The 21,785-nt window shown below is 46.3% G+C and overlaps 1 protein-coding gene across 7 annotated transcripts in view; it reads left to right on the top strand.

Moving 5' to 3' along the window:
- TRPM4 (transient receptor potential cation channel subfamily M member 4) overlaps positions 1 to 21,785 on the top strand; it is a 42,215-nt gene that overhangs the window by 7,565 nt on the left and 12,865 nt on the right. For 6 of the 7 annotated variants that reach the window (XR_007402074.1, XR_007402075.1, XM_025424310.3 and 3 more), the window contains 11 exons: positions 165 to 348; positions 3,368 to 3,429; positions 3,570 to 3,761; positions 4,068 to 4,167; positions 8,985 to 9,097; positions 9,379 to 9,720; positions 9,922 to 10,056; positions 16,112 to 16,241; positions 16,445 to 16,590; positions 17,824 to 17,936; positions 18,313 to 18,390. Coding sequence is in view for 5 of the 7 variants with exons in the window: in XM_025424310.3 (XP_025280095.3) it covers positions 165 to 348; positions 3,368 to 3,429; positions 3,570 to 3,761; positions 4,068 to 4,167; positions 8,985 to 9,097; positions 9,379 to 9,720; positions 9,922 to 10,056; positions 16,112 to 16,241; positions 16,445 to 16,590; positions 17,824 to 17,936; positions 18,313 to 18,390 (1,595 nt within the window). In the remaining 2 variants the exon portion in view is untranslated. Of the gene's footprint in view, positions 1 to 164; positions 349 to 3,367; positions 3,430 to 3,569; positions 3,762 to 4,067; positions 4,168 to 8,984; positions 9,098 to 9,378; positions 9,721 to 9,921; positions 10,057 to 16,111; positions 16,242 to 16,444; positions 16,591 to 17,823; positions 17,937 to 18,312; positions 18,391 to 21,785 lie in introns of those variants that run through there. The other variant, XM_025424312.3, reaches the window with a different exon arrangement.

Below are 21,785 nucleotides of genomic sequence, written 5' to 3'. Positions count from 1 at the left end.
GGCTGGGATCAGGATTCCTGGGTCTGAGGGAGGAGGGGGTGGGGGCCTGGACTCTTGGGTCTGAGGGTGGAGGAGGCTGGGGACCCCGACCCTGGGTCTGAGGGAGGAGGGGCTGGTCCTGCTGGCCCTGCTGGGAAAACACTGGTCTGGTGGCATGTCCCCAGGGCTCCTTCCCCGCGAGGTACCCATGGCGCGGTGAGCCTGAGGACAGGGTCCAGTTTCCTCTCGACTACAACTACTCGGCCTTCTTCCTGGTGGACGACGGCACCCACGGCCGCCTGGGCGGTGAGAACCGCTTCCGCTTGCGCTTTGAGTCCTACGTGGCCCAGCAGAAGACAGGCGTGGGAGGTGAGTGGCCTCCTCCAGTAGGGACGGGGGCGCAAGGCTTGGGTCCATGGTCCAACCAGCTTGAGGTTTGGGGACCAAAGGACGGAGGAGCTCCCCCAGTCAAGCACCATCTCCCATTATTTGTTCTCTTTAAAAAAATCTTTATCTCAAAATCTAAACTACAATAAAGTGAATGGCTCGGTGAGATTTTATGAAACTGAACCCACGTGCCAAAACAGCACCCACATCTCAAAACACTTCACCAGCCCCCAGGAACCTTCTCCATCCCGCACCCCAGGGTTGCCCCAGTGGTGCCTGGAGCCTGGGCAGTGATTCTGGCTGCACCTGGGCTTCATGGGAACAGAATCCTACACAGTCTGCATGTTCTTGAATCTGGCCGGTTATATTCCACATTATTTCTGTGAGGTTCATCCATATCACTGCACAAGTTGTAGTCTATAAGTAACTCACGGGTCAAAGAAGAAAAAAAAAAGACAAAATATTTTGAACTGGATGGTAAGGAATATATGACATACCAGCACTTTTGGGGTGCAGCTAAATTGGTATCTAGAGAGAAACTTATAGACTTAAATGCATGTATCCAAAAAAGGAAGAAAGGCTGAAAATCAGGGATTTAAGCCTTCAGGAAAAGTAACAACAACAACAACTAGAAGAGCTCTGGCCAGCTCAGTCAGTAGAGCATACAACTCTTGATCTTGGGACTGTGAGTTCAAGTCCTATCTTGGATGTAGAGATAACTTAAAAATAAAATCTGGAAAAAAAATTTTTTTAAAGATTTTATTCATTCATTCATGAGAGACATGGAGAGAGAGAGAGAGAGAGGCAGAGACACAGGCAGAGGGAGAAGCAGGCTACATGCAGGGAGCCTGACATGGGACTCGATCCCAGGTCTCCAGGATCAGGCCCTGGGCTGAAGGTGGAGCTAAACCGCTGAGCCACCTGGGCTGCCCTGGAAAAAAATTAAATTAAAAACATCCTAGGAAAAGAACAGCAAGTGAAAATTAGGAAAAGTATAAACAAGGAGATAATAAAGACAAGGGCAGAAAGCCAACAAAATAGAAACAAATGCACAGTGGAGAAAATTAAACCAAAAGCTGTTTCTTTGTAAACATTTTCTTTATTTCATTTTATTTATTTTTAAAAGTTATTTATTTATTTATTTATTTATTTATTTATTTATTTATTTATTTATGAGAGACACAGAGAGAGGCAGAGACATAAGCAGAGGGAGAAGCAGGACCCCGGGATCACGACCTGAGCTGAAGGCAGATGCTCAACCACTGAGCTATCCAGGTGTCCTGTCTATTCATATTCTTTGCACATATTTGAATTGGGTTATTTCTTTCTTATCTTTTTGAGGGAATTCTTTGTATCCTGTCAATAGCCATACCTTGTTAAAAATAAAAAGACTTTCAGGATGACTGGGTGACTCAGTGGTTAAGCATCTACTTTCAGCTCAGGGCATGATCCTGGGGTCCCGGGATTGAGTTCCGCATCGGGGTCCCTGCAAGGAACCTGCTTCTCCCTCTGCTTATGTCTTCGCCTCTCTCTCTGTATGTCTCTCATGAATAAATAAATAAATCTTAAAAAAAAGACTTTTATTATGGTGTTTATTTCTATAAAAATTCTATCGTTTTTATGTAGTTGAATATATTGTTGTTTCTTTTCTTATTATTTTTTAAGAAGTATATTTATTTAAGTCCTCTCTACACCCAAGGTGGGGCTTGAACTCATGGCCCCGAGATCAAGAGTCCCATGATCTTCCAACCAAGCCAGTCAGGAGCCCCTTTGTTTCTTTTATGGCTAATTGGTTTCCTGTGTTTTAAGAAAGGTCCATCTCACACCAATGCTATACAAATATTCTCTGTATGTTTTCTTTTTAGTAGCTTATATTTAAGCCTTTAATCCATCTGGAAATGATTTTTACATGTTTTGAGGAAGGGAGTCTACATTTCTTTTCTTCCAAATGGGAAGCCATGTTGTCTTCACGATCACTTCATAAACAGACACCTCCAAACTCCTCCTATCCCCCTCTTTCCGTGAAGCTGCACTGAATTTATGTGTCGCTTTCTGATAGGTTAACATGATACTTGTTTTTCCATTTATTCAAGCCTGTCCTTAAGTAAGGATTGTTAATTTCCTCATAAAAATTTCATCCTTTTCAGGATGAATTAATTCCTGGATATTTAACATTTTTATGAAAACAGGGTTAGGAGACATTACTAGTTTGGAGAAAAGTTTTTTGTTTTTGTGTATATTTTTCTGTATCAATCCTCTTACATTCTCTTATTAATATTTATTTATTTTGAGCGGACTCCTTCTAATTTCTAAGAATCTAAATCATGTTTTCTTCCCATAGATACCTTTGTCTCTTCCAGCTTAAAAAGAAATAATAGTTTGCATTCCAATTTTACTTCTTGCATGACTGCATTAGCTCAAAGCTCCTGGATGTGTGTGGATAGAAGTAATGTTTTCTTGTTTGTTATTTTACTGGGAATTAGTAGAAAACTATCTTACATGATTTTGTTGTTAGGCTTTGGGAAATGTCTTTATTGTATTTAGATAGTTCTTTCTTTCTTTGATTTTATTTTTAAGTAGTCTCTGCACCCACCATGAGACTCAAACTCAAAACCCCAACCCAAGAGTCACATGCTCTATCAACTAAGCCAGCCAGGACCCCTAGATAGTCCTTATTTCCTGCATTTCTGTTTGACCTTCCATCCTTTCCTCCCCCCTGGGTCATTAACCAATTACAGGAGTGACTTCATGTAGTAAATACCTGCCTCATTTGGGAGTCTAGGCCCTCAGTCCCCTGCTCCCCTGGGAAGTCAAGTATTACTGTCTTCAAAATCTGGTCCCTTTCAACGTGCTCAAAAATGTGACAACTCCGGTGAGCCTCAGGACACAGGATTAAGCAGAAGCTAAGTTTGTCCCAGAGACTCATGGGAAATGTGGTTCTTTCCTGTCCCAGGCAAAGGCTGATGGGAGGTGACCAAGCCCCCATCTCTCTTTTCCTCAGGGACTGGAATTGACATCCCTGTGCTCCTCCTCTTGATCGATGGTGATGAGAAGATGTTGAAGGTAAAGGGTCTAAGTGGGGAGGTGGCTGGAGTCCCTGATTCCTGGCACCTGAATCTTAGGAGAGGAGAGGGCTGGGGATCTGGGCTCTGGGTGGGATGAACACCTGCCTTCCCTGACCTGACTGCCCTTCTAACCTGTAGCAAATAGAGAATGCCACTGAGGCTCAGCTCCCCTGCCTCCTGGTGGCTGGGTCTGGGGGAGCTGCAGATTGCCTGGCGGAGATCCTGGAAGACACTCTGGCTCCAGGGAGAAGAGGGAGCCTGCAAGGGGAAGCCCGGAATCGGATTAGGCGTTTCTTTCCCAAAGGTGACCCTGAGGTCCTGCAGGCCCAGGTATGACACTGGGAGCTCAACTCTGAATCCTGATATGGGAGGGAGCTGGGGACCTGGGTCCCTCAGTGTTGAAAGACGAGGATGCTGAGGACTTGGAGTCCTGGATCTCAGCAAAGAGGGGATTGGAGGCCCAGACTCATGGATTTGAGAGAGGAGAGGCCCCGGGGGCCCAGACTCCCAGGTTCTGGGAGCAGAGAGTGCTGGGCATCTATACCACTAGGTCCTGGAGGGAATGGTCTCCTGTGACTCTGTGGACACAGCCCCAGTGGAGTTGGGCTGGGGTTTGCTGAATGTGGCATTCTGCAGGTGGAGAGGATCATGACCCGGAAGGAGCTGTTGACTGTCTATTCAACTGAGGATGGCCCTGAGGAATTTGAGACCATTGTTCTGAAGGCCCTTGTCAAGGGTAAGCCTTGGACCCCTGAATTCTCCTCCTCTCTCAGGTCAACTTTGGACACCTTTCCCAGCCTGGGCACTTTAGCCATACTCTCTCTAAAGTTAGGTTCCTTTTTTATCTCTTTCCTTTTTATTATTCCCTTAGCAAGTGGTTCTTGGGAGTTTGCATGGGGCTATTTGGACAGTTTCCCAAGATACTTTCATTATGTATCAACATTACTTTCTGTCAGATACATGCTTTCATCCATCCATCTATACATTGATCTTTCCATCTACTCATTATTCCATCCATCCTTCATTCTTTTATCCATCCAATCATCCATCCATCATGCCTTCCACCCATCCTTCTACCTGGCCATCCACATATCCATTGACAGTTCCATCCAGTTATTATTCTTCTATTCGTCTTATCCATCCATCCATCCATCCATCCATCCATCTTTGATTCAGCCATCCATCCATTCTTCCATCTATCTACCTACTCACTGTTTCTTCCTTTCCTACATGGCTCCAATATGTTTTAAGCACTGGGGAGTAGGGGGGTCAGAGATAAACCAGAGAATTGGTGGCCATTGAGGAACTCCTGATATTTTACTACAGGAATGGATGATGAAAAAAAAAAAAGTAAAAAAAAAAAAAAAAAAAGGAATGGATGATGAAAGCCAAGGTAGGGAACATAATGGCCATCTGGTAGAGGCTGGGGATGGGGATATTCATTCCAGAAACATCATCCCAGGCTCCAGAGACTAAAGCAGACCCATTTCTTGCTCTGAAGGACCACAGATCCTACCAGAGTTTTTTTTAACACAACCTTATGTAAAATTGAAGACCAAAACGTGGAGGGGGAGACCACTGTCAGTAAAGAGACAAGGAGGAGGTGCTATTTATTTATTTATTTATTAAATATTTCATTTATTTATTCATGAAAGACACAGAGACATAGGCAGAGGGAGAAGCGGGCTCCCGTGGGGAGCCTGATGCAAGACTTGATTCCAGGACCTTGGGATCATGCTCTGAACTGAAGGCAGTTGCTCAACCACTGAACCATCCCAGGTGCCCTGGTGTCAGAGTTTAACAGGGAAAACACCTACTTAGATAAAAACCCCCAAGAGGCATAGTGTCAATTTATAATTTGCTCTTGATCCCAGGTCCCCACCCCAGCTGTGTCCATCATGCTCTGTGGTGTGGCAGAAAGAGCAGTAACTTTTTCTTTAAGATTTTATTTATTCATAAGAGACACACACACACACAGAGGCAGAGACACAGGCAGAGGGAGAAGCAGGCTCCATGCAGGGAGCCTGATGTGGGAGTCGATCCTGGGACTCCAGGATCACGCCCTGGGCCAAAGGCAGGCACTAAACCACTGAGCCGCTGAGCCACCCAGGGATCCCCAAGAGCAGTAACTTTTGACTTTGGAGTCAGATGAAGCTGAATTGGAATACCAGTTTGGCCCCTCCCTTTCTGCATGACCTTGAGAGAGAAAGAGACTTCCCTTCTCTGAGCCTTACTTAGTTTCTTTCTCTGAAAAGTGGAGATGATATCTTGCAGGAGTGTTGTGAGCCTCAGGGACAGCTTATGAACAGTGCCTAGTCTCCAGGGATGGGCCAATAAATGAAAGCTCTCTCTCTCTCTCTCTCTCTCTCTCTCTCTAAGTAGGCTCCCCAGCGTGGAGCCCAACACGGGGGCCTGAACTCACAATCCTGAGATCAAGACCTGAGTTGAGCTCAAGGGTCAGCTGTTGAACTGATTGAGCCACCCAGGTGCCCAGGGAGCTCTTCTTAATAAAATTCCATTTCCCATGGGGACACATTTTGTAAATAGCGAATGGAAGTCAGCGAACAAATCTGATTCACTTCACAGAAGTTAACTCACAAGCCTCTGGGGAGAAAACAGGGAGACTCTGTAAGAGGTGGTTTGCAGGGATAGTTTTGTCAGTCAGTTGCCTGCAGATGTGGAAGGGATCCCACTCTGCTGAGGAAATTGGAGATGGCTGGGCAGGTTCAGTGATAGCAGAGATGAAAGGATGGGGTTTCTGACAGGTGAGGAAGGAAGGAGGAGGCGATGCATGTTCCTTAAGAGCATGTGCACTGGGGCAGCCCCGGTGGCTCAGCGGTTTGGCGGTTTAGTGCTGCCTTCGGCCCAGGGCACGATCCTGGAGACCCGGGATTGAGTCCCACGTCAGGCTCCCTGCATGGAGCCTGCTTCTCCCTCTGCCTGTGTCTCTGCCTCTCTCTCTGTGTCTCTCATGAATAAATAAAATAAAATAAAAGAAAGTTCTAAGAGCATGTGCACTGTGCTGAGCAGTTGGTGTATATTTGCCCATGATCCTCCAATCCTGCTTGCAGGGGGATGTGGGGCTGGGCAGAGAGAGCCAGGGGGCTAGAAGGATGGGATTTGGGGACTGATGAGCTGGGGGATGTGAAGGACTGGAGGAGCAGGAACAGCACAGAGCAGAGGAATGTGCCTCATTGACTTGGGTGGACAAAGGGGCTGTCCCTGAGATGCAGAACCCAGGGAGGGTGGATTCTGGGGTTAGATGCTGAGCTCCATATGGGACACAGTGAGCGTGAAGGGTGGGGGGAGATCTAGGTGATAATTGGGGAGACATATTAAGGCAGAATATAAAGCAATAAAGCAGGATATTATAAACCTTCTTTTCCCCCTCCTCTTGAAACAGTGAGGAAAGTCGGAGAGATTTATAGAATCTTAGAAAATCCCACTGTGAATTTGCTTCTGGGATTTGAAAAGAAATATAGGGTAGGGGCGCCTGGGGGGCTCAGCTGATTAACCCTCCAACTCTTTTTTTTTTTTTTAAGATTTTATTTATTTATTCATGAGAGACACATACAGAGAGAAAGGCAGAGACACAGGCAGAGGGAGAAGCAGGCCCCATGCGGGGAGCCCAATGCAGGACTCGATCCCGGGTCTCTGGGATCACACCCTGGGCTGAAGGTGGCATTAAACTGCTGAGCCACCTGGGCTGCCCTAAGCCTCCAACTCTTGATCTCAGCTCAGGTCTTGATCTCAGGGTCATGAGTTCAAGCCCTGGGTTGGGTTCCATGCCCAGCTTGGATCCTATATATATTATAATATGTGTGGCCCTAGACATGTGACTGCGTCTCTCTGGACCTGTTTGCTCAAGCACTGGCCTTAGCGGTTTCACTGGTCCAGTCACAGAGTCCTCTCTGTTTGCAACTTCATCCCGCAGTTATTACTGAGAACAGTGCTACAATGTGGGTACCATTATTATTCCCATTTTATAGATGAGGGAACCAAGGCTCCCAAGGTCCAGCAGCTTACTTGAAGACCGTCAATTGGTATTGGTGGAACTGGGTTTAGATCCGAGGTCCGCCTGCCTCAGAGCCCATTGTTCATCTGCACTCCGCTGGATTGCCTAGTTGCAGTTTTTGAAACAACCAAAATGTGATGAAAGTCCCTCCTTTGTTTTGGAAATTGATGAAGAGCCAGTGGAGGCAGAAGGAAAAACTAACTCCATGGCACAAGTGCGCTGAGAGCTGTCTAGACTTTGCTTGACTTCTTGGAACCACTGGAGGCTTCAGATTTTTCAGGCTCCTCGATAACCATAGATGTTTGAATCTGTTGATTTTTGGGTTAAAGTTTTTTTTTCTTTTAAGATTTTATTTATTCATGAGAGACACACATACACACAGAGAGAGGCAGAGACACAGGCAGAGGGAGAAGCAGGCTCCACATAGGGAGCCCGATGCGGGGCTCGATCCCGGGTCTCCAGGATCATGCCCTGGGCTGAAGGCAGGTGCCAAACCGCTGAGCCACCCGGGCTGCCCAAGGGTCAGTTTTTTTATTTTTCCAAGGGTCAAAGTTTTAAAGGCCTTTTGTTCTTCCTCATTTATTTATTTATTTATTTTTTGGCCTCCAGGATCTTTTTTTTTTTTTTTAAGATTTTATTTATTCATGAGAGAGAGAGAGAGAGAGAGAGAGAGAGGCAGAGATATAGGCAGAGGGAAAAGCAGGCTCCATGCAGGGAGCCTGATGTGGGATTTGATCCCGGGACTCCAGGATCATGCCCTGGGCAGAAGGCAGGTGCTAAACCACTGAGCCACCCAGGGATCCCCAGGACCTCCAGGGTCTTCCAGAGCCCCTCTGATGTTCGGATTTTTTCCAATCTCATCTTCTGCTGCTCATTTTTCTTCTCTTTCTTCTCACAAATACCCTATGTTTCCAGGAAATCAGAGTGACTCACATTTGCCATCACATCTCATATTTTCTTGCACCCAGACCTTGGCTCAGGCCGCTCCTGTTGCCTTGAAGTTTCTTTTCTCATCTAAGATGCACACCTCCAAATCCTGCCCATCTTTCAAAAGCCCCACCTCAATGCCCATCCTCTAGGAGGCCCCGTGGATCACTCCACACCTCTGTGAGTGTAGCCTCCCCTGGGTCCTTATCCATTTTGTGTCCACCTCCAAGAGCATTAGTCCCTTTGAGGGTAGTTATGTGGTTCCTGGACACATTTCTCTGGAATGATCTCCTTCAGGGCAGGAACTGTATCCAGTTTTTCTCCATCCCTCCCATTGGCTGGTCCATAATCTACCTCAATAAACATTAAATGGATAATTGATTCCCCCTTTCTTCTTGAGGACTCTAGACTGCTGGTCTGCCCTCTGCCCTGAATTTTAATGACCCTATGCTTGCAATAGCCCGACTTCTTAATGACCCCAGACACCCCCCAACAACACCCACTATATATGGGGTTTAAATGTCAGGTATCTCACATAGAAACAAAACATTCATCCAAAGTTCCCCTGCCCCCGCCCCCGACTCCTTACTCCTTTTCTCTCTAACTTTCAGCTTGTGGGAGCTCTGAAGCTTCAGCTTACCTGGACGAGTTGCGTTTGGCTGTGGCTTGGAACCGTGTGGACATTGCGCAGAGTGAACTCTTCCGGGGGGACATTGAATGGCGGGTGAGGGGGCAGGGCTGTGGGGCTGTGGATCCTGACAAGGGGGATGCACTCTCCTCCCTCCCTGACTTCTTCCACATCTGGTGCGGTCTTCCATTATGGCCTGTCCAGCCTTCTCTTAATTGTCCATCTGTTCCTATCTTGTTTCCACTCTCCCCATCCAGCCAGCCACCCACCCACCTATCCAGTAGCTCTGCACTCCACCTCTTGTCCTTAACATCTGACCTCACCGGGCCTTCTATCTATGTGCTCATCTCTTCCCCCATCCATCCTGCCCCTGCCAGTCCATCCACCTGGAAGCCTCCCTCATGGATGCCCTCCTGAACGACCGGCCCGAGTTTGTGCGCTTGCTTGTCTCCCATGGCCTTAGCGTGGGCCACTTCCTGACCCCGATGCGCCTGACCCAGCTTTACAGTGCAGCACCCCCCAACTCACTCATCCGTAGCCTTTTGGACCAGGCGTCCCACCACTCAGGGACCAAGACCCCAGCCCTTAAACCCTCTGCAGAGCCCCGACCCCCTGACGTGGGGCAGGTGCTGCGGATGCTGCTGGGGGAGACATGTGCGCCAAGGTACAGCGCTGGGGGCGCCAGGGATCCCTACCAGGGCCAAGGCTGCAAGGAGAGTGTAAGGAGAGCCTGCATGGTGGTGGTGGTGGTGGTGGTGGTGGTGATGGTGGTGGTGGTGGTGGTGGGGAGAGGCAGGGGAGGCACAGAAGGAGACCTGGGGGTGGGCCAGGAGGGTCGTGTGTGCCTGGACTGGGTGGAGCTGGTGGTTGGGGGGCAGTCAGGTAGGGGCCAGTCCTCACCACGCCTCCTTCTCCTGCAGTTGTGTCTGCTCTCAGACAGGGCCGCCTCTGATCTCGCGCTGGACGCTATCCTCGGGCAGGCCCCCTGGAGTGACCTGCTCCTCTGGGCGCTGCTACTGAACAGGGCTCAGATGGCCCTGTACTTCTGGGAGATGGTGAGTGCTGATTTGATCTCTGATTCTGCTTTCTTCTACATCCCTGTCCTTTATTCCTACTGGACCCCAGTCCCTGAGCTTTAAGGTTCCCTGACCTCCAATGTCACTCGGACACCCACCCCGTCCTTCATTCCTGATCTATGACTCCAACTGCTGCTCCCCATCACCACCACCGGCACCCCCCTCCCCCCACCGATAGCATGCAGTTCTCATAACTTGTTTTTTCGTTAGCAATATGTATTGGGCATTTCTGGTTGTTCATGCACGAGAATTGATCTCATTCTCTCAGAATGATTACCTGTATGAAGAAGTGAGATGTTATCCTGCAGCTGATAGGGAGTCATTTAAACATAGTTACACTTGCAATGGAGATGCGTCATTGTAGTTGTAATGTAGAAGGGGACAAAACTAGAAGCAAGGACACCAGCTAGGAAGGTAGATCTGGAAGGACGCCTGGGTAGCTCAGTGGTTGAGCATCTGCCTTTGGCTCAGAGTGTGATCCCACGGTTCTGGGATCGAGTCCCACACTGAGCTCCCTACAGGGAGCTGCTTCTCCCTCTGCCTATGTCTCTGTCTCTCTCTGTGTCTCTCATGAATAAATTAAAAAATCTTTTTCAAAAAAAGGATCTAAGATAGCACCTATTTTTATGCCATAGAAATATCTTGCCAGGACTTCTTTAGCCTTGGGTTGTTTTCAGCCCAAGTCATGGGTTAAATAGTGATTATTTTTCATTGAGATAAAATTCATAGGGATGCCTGGGTGGCTCAGTGGTTGAGCATCTGCCTTTGGCTCAGGGCGTGATCCTGGAATCCCGGGATTGAGTCCCACATCAGGCTCCCTGCATGGAGTCTGCTTCTCCCTCTGCCTATGTCTCTGCCTCTCTCTCTCTGTGTGTTTTTCATGAATAAATAAAATCTTTTTAAAAAGGGATAAAACTCGTATAACATAAAATTCACCATTTAAACCACCTTAAATTGTACAGTTCAGTAGTTGCCTTTAGCACACTCACTAACGGCATTGAGCAACCTTTGTCTAGTTCCAGAACATTTTCATCATCCTAAAAAGAAACCTCATACTGATTTAGCACTGACTCTTCATCCTCCCTCCCCAGCTCCTGGCAATGACTGATCTGCTCCCCGCCACTATGGACTTGCCTATTCTGGATGTCTTATAGAAATAGAATCATCTTATATGTGGCCCTTTGCACTGAATTTCTTACGCTTAGCATAGTGTTTTCATGGGGCATCCAAGTTGTAGCATGAATCCGTGCTTCCTTCCATTTTGCTACCGAATAATGTTCTGTAGTATTGATAAATCCACTACGTTTTGTTTATGTATCCTCATCTCTTGATAGTTACATGGGTTGTTTTGACTTTTTGGCTATTGTGAATAATAGTGCTATGAACATTGGAGTACAAATATCTGTTCAAGTCCCTGCTTTTTTTTTTTTTTTTCAAGTCCCTGCTTTGAGGCTCTGAATACATATCGAGGTATGCAACTGCTAGATCATATAACTATTCTAGGTTTAAGTTGTGGAAGAACTGCCATACTGTTTTCCATAGCAGCTGCACAATTTTACATTCCCCCCAGTGATGCACAAGGGTTCCAATTTCTCCACATCTCCACCATCACTTGTTATTTTCTGTTTGTTTGTTTTATAATTGCCATCCCAGTGTGGTTTTTATTTGTGTTTCCTTAAGGATTGGTGACATGGAGCATCTTTGTGCTTATTGACCATCTGTATATCTTTTGAGAAATGGCTAAGTTCTTTGACCTTTTTTTTTTTTTTTTTAAGAGAGAGAGAGAGAGAGCATGAGAGTAAGAGTAAGTGGGGAGGAGTAGAGGAAAAGGGAGAGAATCTTTCTTTAAAAAAAGATTATTTATTTATTTATTTATTCATGAGAGACACACAGAGAGAGGCAGAGACACAGGCAGAGGGAGAAGCAGGCTCCATGAAGGGATCAATGCGGGACTCAATCCCGGGTCTCCAGGACCACACCCTGAGCTGAAGGCGACACTACACCACTGAGCCACTCGGGCTGCCCAAAGGGAGAGAATCTTTTTTTTTTTTTTTTTTAAAGGGAGAGAATCTTAAGCAAGCTCCATGCCCAGCATGAAAACCAGTGTGGGGCTTGATGTCATGACTCTGAGGTCATGACCTGACCTGAAATCAAAAGTTAGATGTGACCCAACCTAAATGACTGAACCATGCAGGTGCCCCAAAACTTGTTTTTTTTTTTTTTTTTTAAGATTTTATTCATTCATTCATGAGAGACACACACAGAGAGAGAGAGAGAGGCAGAGACACAGGCAGAGGGAGACTCAGGCCCTACGCAGGGAGCCTGATGTGGGACTTGATCCTGGGACTCCAGGATCATGCCCTGGGCCAAAGACAGGTGCTTAGACCACTGAGCCACACAGGGATCCCCTGTTTTTGTTTTTGTTTTTTTAAGACAGGGAAGTAGGGAGGGGCAGAGGGAGAGGGAGAGAGAATCCCAAGCAGGCTTCATGCCCAGCGCAGAGCCAGATGCGGGGCTTGATCTCACAACCCTGAGATCATGACCTGAGCAGAAATCAAGAGTCAGATGCTTAACTGACTGAGCCACCCAAGTGCCCCTCTTTGTCCATTTTTAAATTTGGTTTGTTTGTCTTGTTTTTTGTGGTTGAATTGTATGAGTTCTTTATATGCTCTGGGTATTAATCCCTTATCAGGTATATAATTTGCAGGTATATTCTCCTTTGCCTTGGGTTGTCTTTTCACTCAGTTCATAGCATCCTTTGATTCATCAAAAGTTTTAAATTTTGATTAAGTCCAATTTGTGTTTTTCTTTGTTTTTGCTTTTGGTGTCATATCTAAGTAACTGTTGCCAAATCCAAGGTCATCAAGTTTTATCCCTATGTTATCTTCTGAGGGTTTTATAGTTTTATAATTATACATATTATAATTATTTAATCCTATGTGTTAATCTTATTGAGATTCCTTATGCGTGAAGAGTCACTTCTCTTTTGCTGATTTCGAGATTCTCTTTGTTTTTGCCTTTCAACAATTTGATTATGATATATTTTTAAAAGATTTTATTTATTTATTTGAGAGAGAGAGAGAGAGATAGTGAGAGACAGCATGAGCAGGGAGGAGAGGGAGAAGCAGGCCCCTGAAGCAGGGCTTGATTATAGGAACCCAAGATCATGTCCTGAGCCGAAGGCAGATGCTTAACTGACTGAGCCACCCAGGCACTCCTGATTATAATATTATTCAATGTGAGTCTCTTTGAACTTATCTTGCTTCAATTTCTTTGCTGTTGGGTGTGTAGATTCATGTCTTTCATCAAAATTTAGGGAGTTTCAGTTCCCCAAACTGAAAATATTCTTTATATATATCTTGAAATATTCTTTATATCTCAAAATATTTTTTCTAGCCCTTTCTCACTGTCTTCTCCCTTTGGGACTCCCATTATGCATAAATTGGTATGGTTGAGAGTACCCCGTAGATTGAGAGAGAGCAAGAGCAAGAGTGAGAGAGCATAAGTAGGGTGAGGGGCAGAGGAAGAAGCAGGCTCCCTGCTGAGCAGGGATCCAATGTGGGTCTTGATCTCAGGATTCCTGAGATCATGACCTGAGCTGAAGGCAGATGCTTAACTGACTGAGCCATCCAGGCATGCCTAATCTTAGTTCTTTCTGCACCTCAAACTGGATAATCTCAATTGATCTGTTCAAGTTCATGCATTATTTCTTCTGCCTCCTCAAAACTGCTGTTGAGCCTTCTAGTGAATTTTTCATTTCACTTTTTAGCCCCAGAATTTCTTTTTTTTTTAAAGATTTTATTTATTAAAAAAAAAAGATTTTATTTATTTATTCATGAGAGACAGAGAGAGAGAGGCAGAGACACAGGCAGAGGGAGAAGCAGGCTCCATACAGGGAGCCCAATGTGGGACTCAATCCATGACTCTGGGATCACACCCTGAGCTGAAGGCAGATGCTCAACTGCTGAGCCACCCAGGTGTCCCAAACCCCAGAATTTCTACTTGATTCCTTTTTGATAATTTCTGTCTCTTTATTTTTATTCTTTGTTTGGTAAGACATCCTTCTGGCTTTCTCTCATTTTTGTCCACAATTTCCTTTAGCTTTTTGAGCATATTTAAAGCAATCTATTTAAAGTTTTTGTGTAGTAAGTCCAATGTCTGAGCTTCCACAGAGATAGTTCTTATTGATCTTTTTTTCTTTTCTTTTCTTTCTTTTTCTTCCTGGGAATGTACCATACTTTCCTGTTTTTTTCCATGCCTCATAGTTTTTCGTTGAAAACTGGACATTTTGAGTATTATAATGTGGCAACTCTAGAAACCAGCTTACTCCCTTCCTTCAAGGTTGTTGCTTGTTGCAGATTATTGGTAATGGTGTTTGTTTAGTGATTTTTCTAAGCTATTCGTGTGAGGTCTGTATTCCTTGTCATGTGTGGCCACTAAAGTCCCTGTTCTGTTAGCTCATTCTCTGACTCATCAGAGAATTCCTTAAATGCCCAGGCTGGGAGGGAGGGGGAGCAAAATGCTTTGGTTTGCAGATTGGCTCTATCTTGGGGCTTTATTTCAATACTTAGGCAGGTTGTTTACAGTTTTGCCTTAGCCTTCACTTCCTGCTTTTACTGAGGCAAAAGGTCAGCAAGATGTGAAAGCTTAGGATTTTCTCTGGTGTTTTCTTTTCTTCTTTTTTTTTCTTCTGGTGTTTTCTGAGTGTACACCCAGCATTGGTCATGCGTGTAGCCTTCTAGTTTCCCTAATAGACATAGAGTTTTTCAAGCCCCTTATTCCTTGGAATATCTCCTTCCCTAGCCACTTCCCTCTCCAGCTGTCCAGTTTTTGCTTGAATTGACTGTTATTCTTTGCTTTGGGCAGCTGAGGCTAATACAGCTTGCCCTTAAATGCTTTATATGCTTTCCCACCACCTGGGAAGCCATTTCTGCTTGGAGGAAACCCCAAGAACAGTGAGACAAAGGTAAGCCCTTGAGCTTGTTCCTTCAAGGACAGCTAAGTCCACACATAGAACCACAATTATTTAAGAGTGAGATCTGAGGACAGCCCCAGTGGTGCATCGGTTTAGCGCCGCCTGCAGCCTAGGGTGTGATCCTGGAGACCCTGGATCGACGTCAGGCTCTGCATGGTGCCTGCTTCTCCCTCTGCTTGTGTCTCTGCCTCTCTCCTCTCTCTTTCTGTCTCTATGAATAATAAAAAAAAAATCTTAAAAAAAAAAAAAGAGTGATATCTGAATTGCCCCCTTGAGGACCAACAGTTTGCACCAGGAATGCGGGCTGTCACCTTCCGGGCTGTCGCCTTCCAGGCTGCCCTTGAGCTGGGAAGTTGACAGTGGGAGTTAAAATGTCATGATGCTCTTTTACTGAAACTTGGTGTTTTCTTTCTTCCTTGAGCTTTCTCCTGTTCATTGTAAGTTTTTTTTTTTAAATTTTTTTATTTATGATAGTCACACAGAGAGAGAGAGAGAGAGAGAGAGAGAGAGAGGCAGAGACACAGGCAGAGGGAGAAGCAGGCTCCATGCACCGGGAGCCCGATGTGGGATTCGATCCGGGTCTCCAGGATCGTGCCCTGGGCCAAAGGCAGGTGCTAAACCGCTGCGCCACCCAGGGATCCCCATTGTAAGTTTTATATTCAGTTCTGGAATTCTGGGAAAGTTGACTCTGACAGTTTTTGCCAGCTTATCTGTTGCTTTTATGGAGAGACAGAATTTTGAAATTCTCTACTCTGCCATTTTAGGGGACATCTCCTGCTGCTTCTTGACCTGTCTGTAGCCTCTGATGTCATTCTAACTCTGTCCCAGCCCTTGGTCCCTGAACTACCTGACTTTTGACACTTTTCACCTGATGACCAGCTTCTTCCAGATTCATCTACACACATTGCCTCATCCTTTACTTCTAATGAACCTGGTTAACTTATGACTTCTGGTCTGTCCCTCTGTCCCTTTACCTTGACCCCCACCTCTCCTCCTTCCCCTGCCCCCCTGTGAACCTCACTCTAAACTCTATCCGTGACTCTGTCTCTGTCTCTCCAGGGCTCCAATGCTGTGGCCTCAGCTCTTGGGGCCTGTATGCTGCTCCGAGTGCTGGCACGCCTGGAGTCTGAAGCTGAGGAGGCAGCACGGAGGAAGGACCTGGCAGCCAAGTTTGAGGGTCTGGGCGTTGGTACGTAAGGCATGGGTGCATGGGGGTGGGGACAGGAGCTGCCAGGCAGGGGGTTGTGCATCTGCCCACTCTTCCTCCCGAAACCCTACGCCTTCACCTTCCCCTCCTCATCTTTCCCCTCACACCATCTCCTCACTCCCTTTCTTTTCTTTTTTTTTTCCTCACTCCCTTTCTTTTCTCTCACATAAATCTCCTGTCCCCAGACCTTTTCGGTGAGTGCTACCGCAGCAGCGAGGAACGGGCTGCCCGCCTGCTACTCCGACGCTGCCCACTCTGGGGGGATGCCACCTGCCTCCAGCTTGCCATGCAGGCTGATGCTCGTGCCTTCTTTGCCCAGGATGGGGTACAGGTGAGCATCTGAGGTGCCAACATCCCACACAGTTCCCACCTGGACTTTAGGGAAGTATGGAGAATAAGCCCCTGCCATTGTGGGCAGTGAATGGTCTTAATCAGCCTTCCCTCCCCCCTCGGAGACCACTGGAGGTCCAGAAATTCTCTCCCAGAAGGGCTACCTTTCCCACAAGGAAGCCAACCTTCCCACAGCAAAGCCCACCCTCCTGAAAAGTTCTATTCCTAAACAGAAATTCCTGGTTACTTCAGGAAGTCCCATCTGTCACGCAGGAATTGCTCCCAACTCCCACAGGAAATACCACTTCTCCCAAAGGAAGTCCTGCGTCATCCATAGGAAGGCCTGCATCATCCATAGGAAGTCCTTTCCATTTCCTTCAAAGGTCCTCAGTTCCAGATGTCAACAATTACAGTGACCTCACTGAACAATTACTTCATGTTTGGGGCATAGACTAACTCTGGTTTAGTAATCCCACCCTTCCCAGAGGAAATCCTCTCCTTGGGGAAGCCCTGCTTGCCCCACAGTCTCTCCCATAGTGTCCATCCTGACATCTGAAAACTTTTCTCAATATCCTTAGTGTAAATCTGACAAGGGTGTGGCACCTGGCTGGCTCAGTCGGTTACAGCACATGACTCTTCATTGCAGGGTCATGAGTTCAAGCCCCACCTTGGGGTGTAAAGCTTGGTTAAAAAAATAAAAAAATAAAAATCTGACAGGTGCTCAGAGAGTACCACCCTCAGTACAGGAAATCTGCTTACCCCAAAAGGAAGTCCCATCTTCACGTGTCAGAATGGTTTGGCTGGCATTTCAAGTAATTACCCAGAGTCCATTGCTTTGAATGGTGGTTCAACTCATGGATTCCAGCTTGGGCCTCTTCCTTGACCTCCTGCTGCCCCCCTGCTGTGAAAAAGGAGAAAACATTCTGTGAAAAAGGAGAAAACATTCTTCCCTGTCCTGGGGGTGTGGTGGGGATTAAGTGGGCTGATCTATGTGAAATGCTTAGCTCGGGATCTGGAACGTTGTGGTCATAAATGTTGGCTGTTTAACTATACCAGCTAAAACCTGGGACAGGTCAACCTCACCTTTGACCCCCTGCCCCCCACCCCCAATAGTTACAGTTGGCATATTGGGCACTTGCTCTGTGTGCTTCTGCTGTGGCCCAGTTTTTACCTGGGGTCTTTAGAGAGGGACTATGGGGCGATTCAGGCTCCTAATCCTCATCACACCCCACAGTCTCTGCTGACACAGAAGTGGTGGGGGGAGATGGACAGCACCACTCCCATCTGGGCCTTGGTTCTCACCTTCTTTTGCCCCCCACTCATCTACACCAACCTCATCACCTTCAGGTCAGTTCCCTTGGGTTAGATGGGCAGGAGGGGGATGCTCAGTTTCTCCTTCCTGCTCACTTCGGGCTGCCTTCCTACTTGGTCTTTCCAGTGCTTCCCCTCCCTGTTTGCTTTCTTTCTGTCCTCCAGGCTGGGGGCATGTCTGGGAGGTGAGCTTTGCAGCAGTAGAGGGTGGGGGTATCTCTGCAGTGTCTTTGGAGAGCATTCCTCTGCCCTCTGGCCATGGCTGTGGGGGAAGATTTCTTTTGGGGTGACTGGAAAGCACCTCACTGTCTCCCTGCCATGTCTCTGGATGAAGAAGTTTGGGTCTCTCTTTGGAGAATTCTTCCCCTCGCCCCTGCTCCTGTTCTTCACTCTGTGCTTTCCTTCATGCCAGGAAGTCAGAAGAGGAGTCCATCCAGAAGGACCTGGAATTTGACGAGGATCGGGGCATCAATGGAGAAGGCCCTGTTGGGTGAGTGAAGCCCCAGCACCCTTTGAGGTAGGGCATCTGAGGCAGCTTCATAAGCACCAGGTGCTGGGAACAAAGCCAGAGGGGAGAAGTGGAGTTTCAGGGGGTGACAGCTTCGTGAAGCCACTGAAGATCCCGAGGAAGCAGCCCCAGGCTCGAGGCTTGGGTTTTGGTTCTGCCACTGAGGAGATCCTCACTGGAAACCAGTTTACTTTATGCTATACATACTTCCATCTTGAAGTGGAATCTTCCATATTGCAAAAGGAATCAGGTGGATTTGGCCCATTTAGGGATCTTGCATCTTTTTTTTTTTTCTGATTCTAGGACCTTTGCTCTTAATCTCTATGCTGAGGTACCCGGACCTAAGCAAATAGTCTATCAGACTTCTGATAATGCCACAGAGTGGAGGTGCTGAGGGACTTGGGTGTGAGTCGAACAGATCTGGGTTCAAATCTTAACTTTGACCTTAGAAATGACTTCACCTCGAGCCTCAGTTTTCTTTTCTATAAAACGAATATGCATTGAAGGTTGTGCCTGTGGCAGGTTAGGTTGGGCAGTGCCGCATCTAGGGGTGCAGTCAGATGAGCTCCTGACTCTTGGTTTCAGCTCAGGTCGTGACCTCAAGGTTATGAGATCGAGCGCAGCATCAGGCTCTGCATAGAGTCTGCTTGCGATTCTCTCTCCCTCTCCCTCTGCCTCTCCCACTGTGCATTTGCTCTCTCTGTGTCTCAAATAGGTAAATAAATCTTAAAAAAAAAAAAAAGAAAACATCTTACATGCTCAGTGACTGTCAACAATGAAGCCTTACTTCTTATGCTCCATTTTTGGGCTGTGTCTCGGCTCCAGTATGGATTCCACTTTGGAATGAGTGAGCCCCTCCTAGCTGAGATGTTGCTGGTCTCATAGCAGAGGAAAAGGAGAAATGATGAACCAGGTACTGGCTCTTAAAGCCTCCACGTGGAAGAGAGACACATGTCACTTGTGCCTATATTTCCTTGGCAAGCATGAGGCATATGGTAATTCCTTAGGTCTTGATCCTCCCACTGAGAGGGAACCAAAATATTTGGTGCAGAGTAATACAGTGTGCCCCAGTGCCTGATGGGGCAGTTGGGGGGACTTGTGGAGATAATGTGTAAAATGCATCATAGTGTCCAGCACATAGTAAGTAGTCAAGCAGTGGAGTTTATTATTGCCGCGGCTGTTATCGATGCATTTCTCATTTATTTTGTTGAATGGTATGTAGGTATCAGGGTCTAAGTCTCTGGTAATAGAAGAAGAGAGGAAGACTCACACATTTATGTTTATCTTTCTACCTTCCATTTCTACTTTAGCCACTTAGGTGAGAAAAGGGAGGAATCCCGGCCCCCAGTATCCCAGAAGAAAAAATGTTTCTGGTAACTGTTAGAAACATGATCAGAAGCCAGATGTCTGTAAAACCTACTACATACCTCAAGGAGCAAATAGAAATATATCTATGCAGACTTATTTTTCTGAGACAATGCACAATGAATACAGTGTATTTGTCAAGATAGAAGCGAAAACTAAGAAAAAAAACTGAAACCACTGGAAAAGGTTGGAGAGAAGTCCCCGGTGTCAGGATCAGTAACAATGTCCTTGCCTAGTGAGTTCCCAACTTTAGCACCATGACAGTGATGAAGGAAGGTGACAGTAGCCACTTACAGAGGGTAGCCAGTGTACTAAATCCTTTTTAAAATCAGTTTATTGGGCAGCCCCAGTAGTGCAGCAGTTTAGTGCTGCCTGCAGCCCGGGGTGTGATCCTAAGGACCTGGGATCGAGTCCCATGTCGGGCTCCCTGCATGGAGCCTGCTTCTCCCTCTGCCTGTGTCTCTGCCTCTCTCTCTGTGTCTCTATGAATAAATAAATAAAATCTTAAAAAAAATAAAATAAAATCAATTTATCTAATTTTCTCAACAACCCTATGCAATAGGGTGTATTATTATCCCCGTTTCACAGATGAAATCACCAAGGCACTACTCAGATCATGTGATTGCTAAGTATGTAGAACTGGGGTTTGAACCCAGATCTTCTTGTTCCTGAAGCTGTGCTCTTAGCCACTATGGAGAATTACCTCCATGGCGAGCTTTGTAAAAGGATGGATTCCTTGATGCTCCCCCAAGGAGGCTTGGGATGAGTCCAGGAATCGGTGTGGCCTGGTGGTGCCTGATTCAAGATAGAAATGGCAGGGAGCATTCTGACCACATGTTCTTGTTCCCAGGACCACACAGAAGGGGAAATGCAAAATACCGGGTCTGTTTTCCCTTAAATTTAGGGAAATTTCTGTCCTCTCTGCATCTCACTTTTCTTTCACTTTTATAATTCTTTCCTTTTTTTTTTTTTTTTTAAGATTTTATTTATTTATTCATGAGAGACACAGAGAGAGAGGCAGAGACACAGGCAGAGGGAGAAGCAGGCTCCATGCAGGGAGCCCGATGTGGGACTTGATCCCAGGACTCCAGGATCATGCCCTCGGCCCAAGGCAGGCTCTAAACCGCTGAGCCACCCAGAGATCCCTAATCCTTTCCTTTTCTTGAGAACCATTTTACTGAGATAAAATCCACATATCAATCAACTCACCCATCTAAGGTGTTATAATTAGTTTTTAGTATATTCACAGAATTGTGCAGTCATCACCACAGTCAATCTTAAAATGTTTTTGTCACCACAGGAAGAAACTGTACCCCTTTAACAATCACTCCTTACTCCACTCTCCCCCCAACCCTTCACAGCCAATAATTGGGTTTCTTCCTCAATGAATTTCCCTATTCCTGACATTTTTTAAAAAGATTTTACTTATTTATTCATGAGACACACACACACACACACACACACACATAGAGACACAGGCAGAGGGAGAAGCAGGCTCCCTGCGGGGACCCTGATGTGGGACTTGATCCCAGGACTATGGGATCACGCCCTGAGCCAAAGGCAGACGCCCAACTGCTGAGCCACCCAGGTGTCCCTATTCCTGATATTTTGTACTAATGAAGTCATACACTATGTGGTCTTCTAAGATTGGCTTCATTAACTTAGCATCATGTTTTCAAGATTTCTCCATGTTGTAGCACTCATCCTACGTTCTCCATTCGTAACGTAATCTCACATTCTCCACTCATAATGTTCTCCATTCCTTTTTAGCATTAAATAATATTCTGTTGTATGGATAGACCATGGGTCAGTTGATGGACATTTGGGTTGTTTCTGCTTTGGGGTTATTATCCTCCTGCTTGGTGTATAAAAAGAAGATGCCTCACCAGACCAGTTTATCTTTCCTGTTAGCTTGTTGGGTTTATTATTATTTGTATTATTATTCATTTTGGCATTTCTGATTTGAAGTCAGAATGAAGTGTCAGGATGAAATTGGGACAGAGGGTCAGAAC

The sequence above is a fragment of the Canis lupus genome, chromosome 1 (genome assembly GCF_003254725.2).
Source record: "Canis lupus dingo isolate Sandy chromosome 1, ASM325472v2, whole genome shotgun sequence".
NCBI lineage: Eukaryota > Metazoa > Chordata > Mammalia > Carnivora > Canidae > Canis > Canis lupus.
This window is presented reverse-complemented; position numbering and strand designations above follow the sequence as displayed.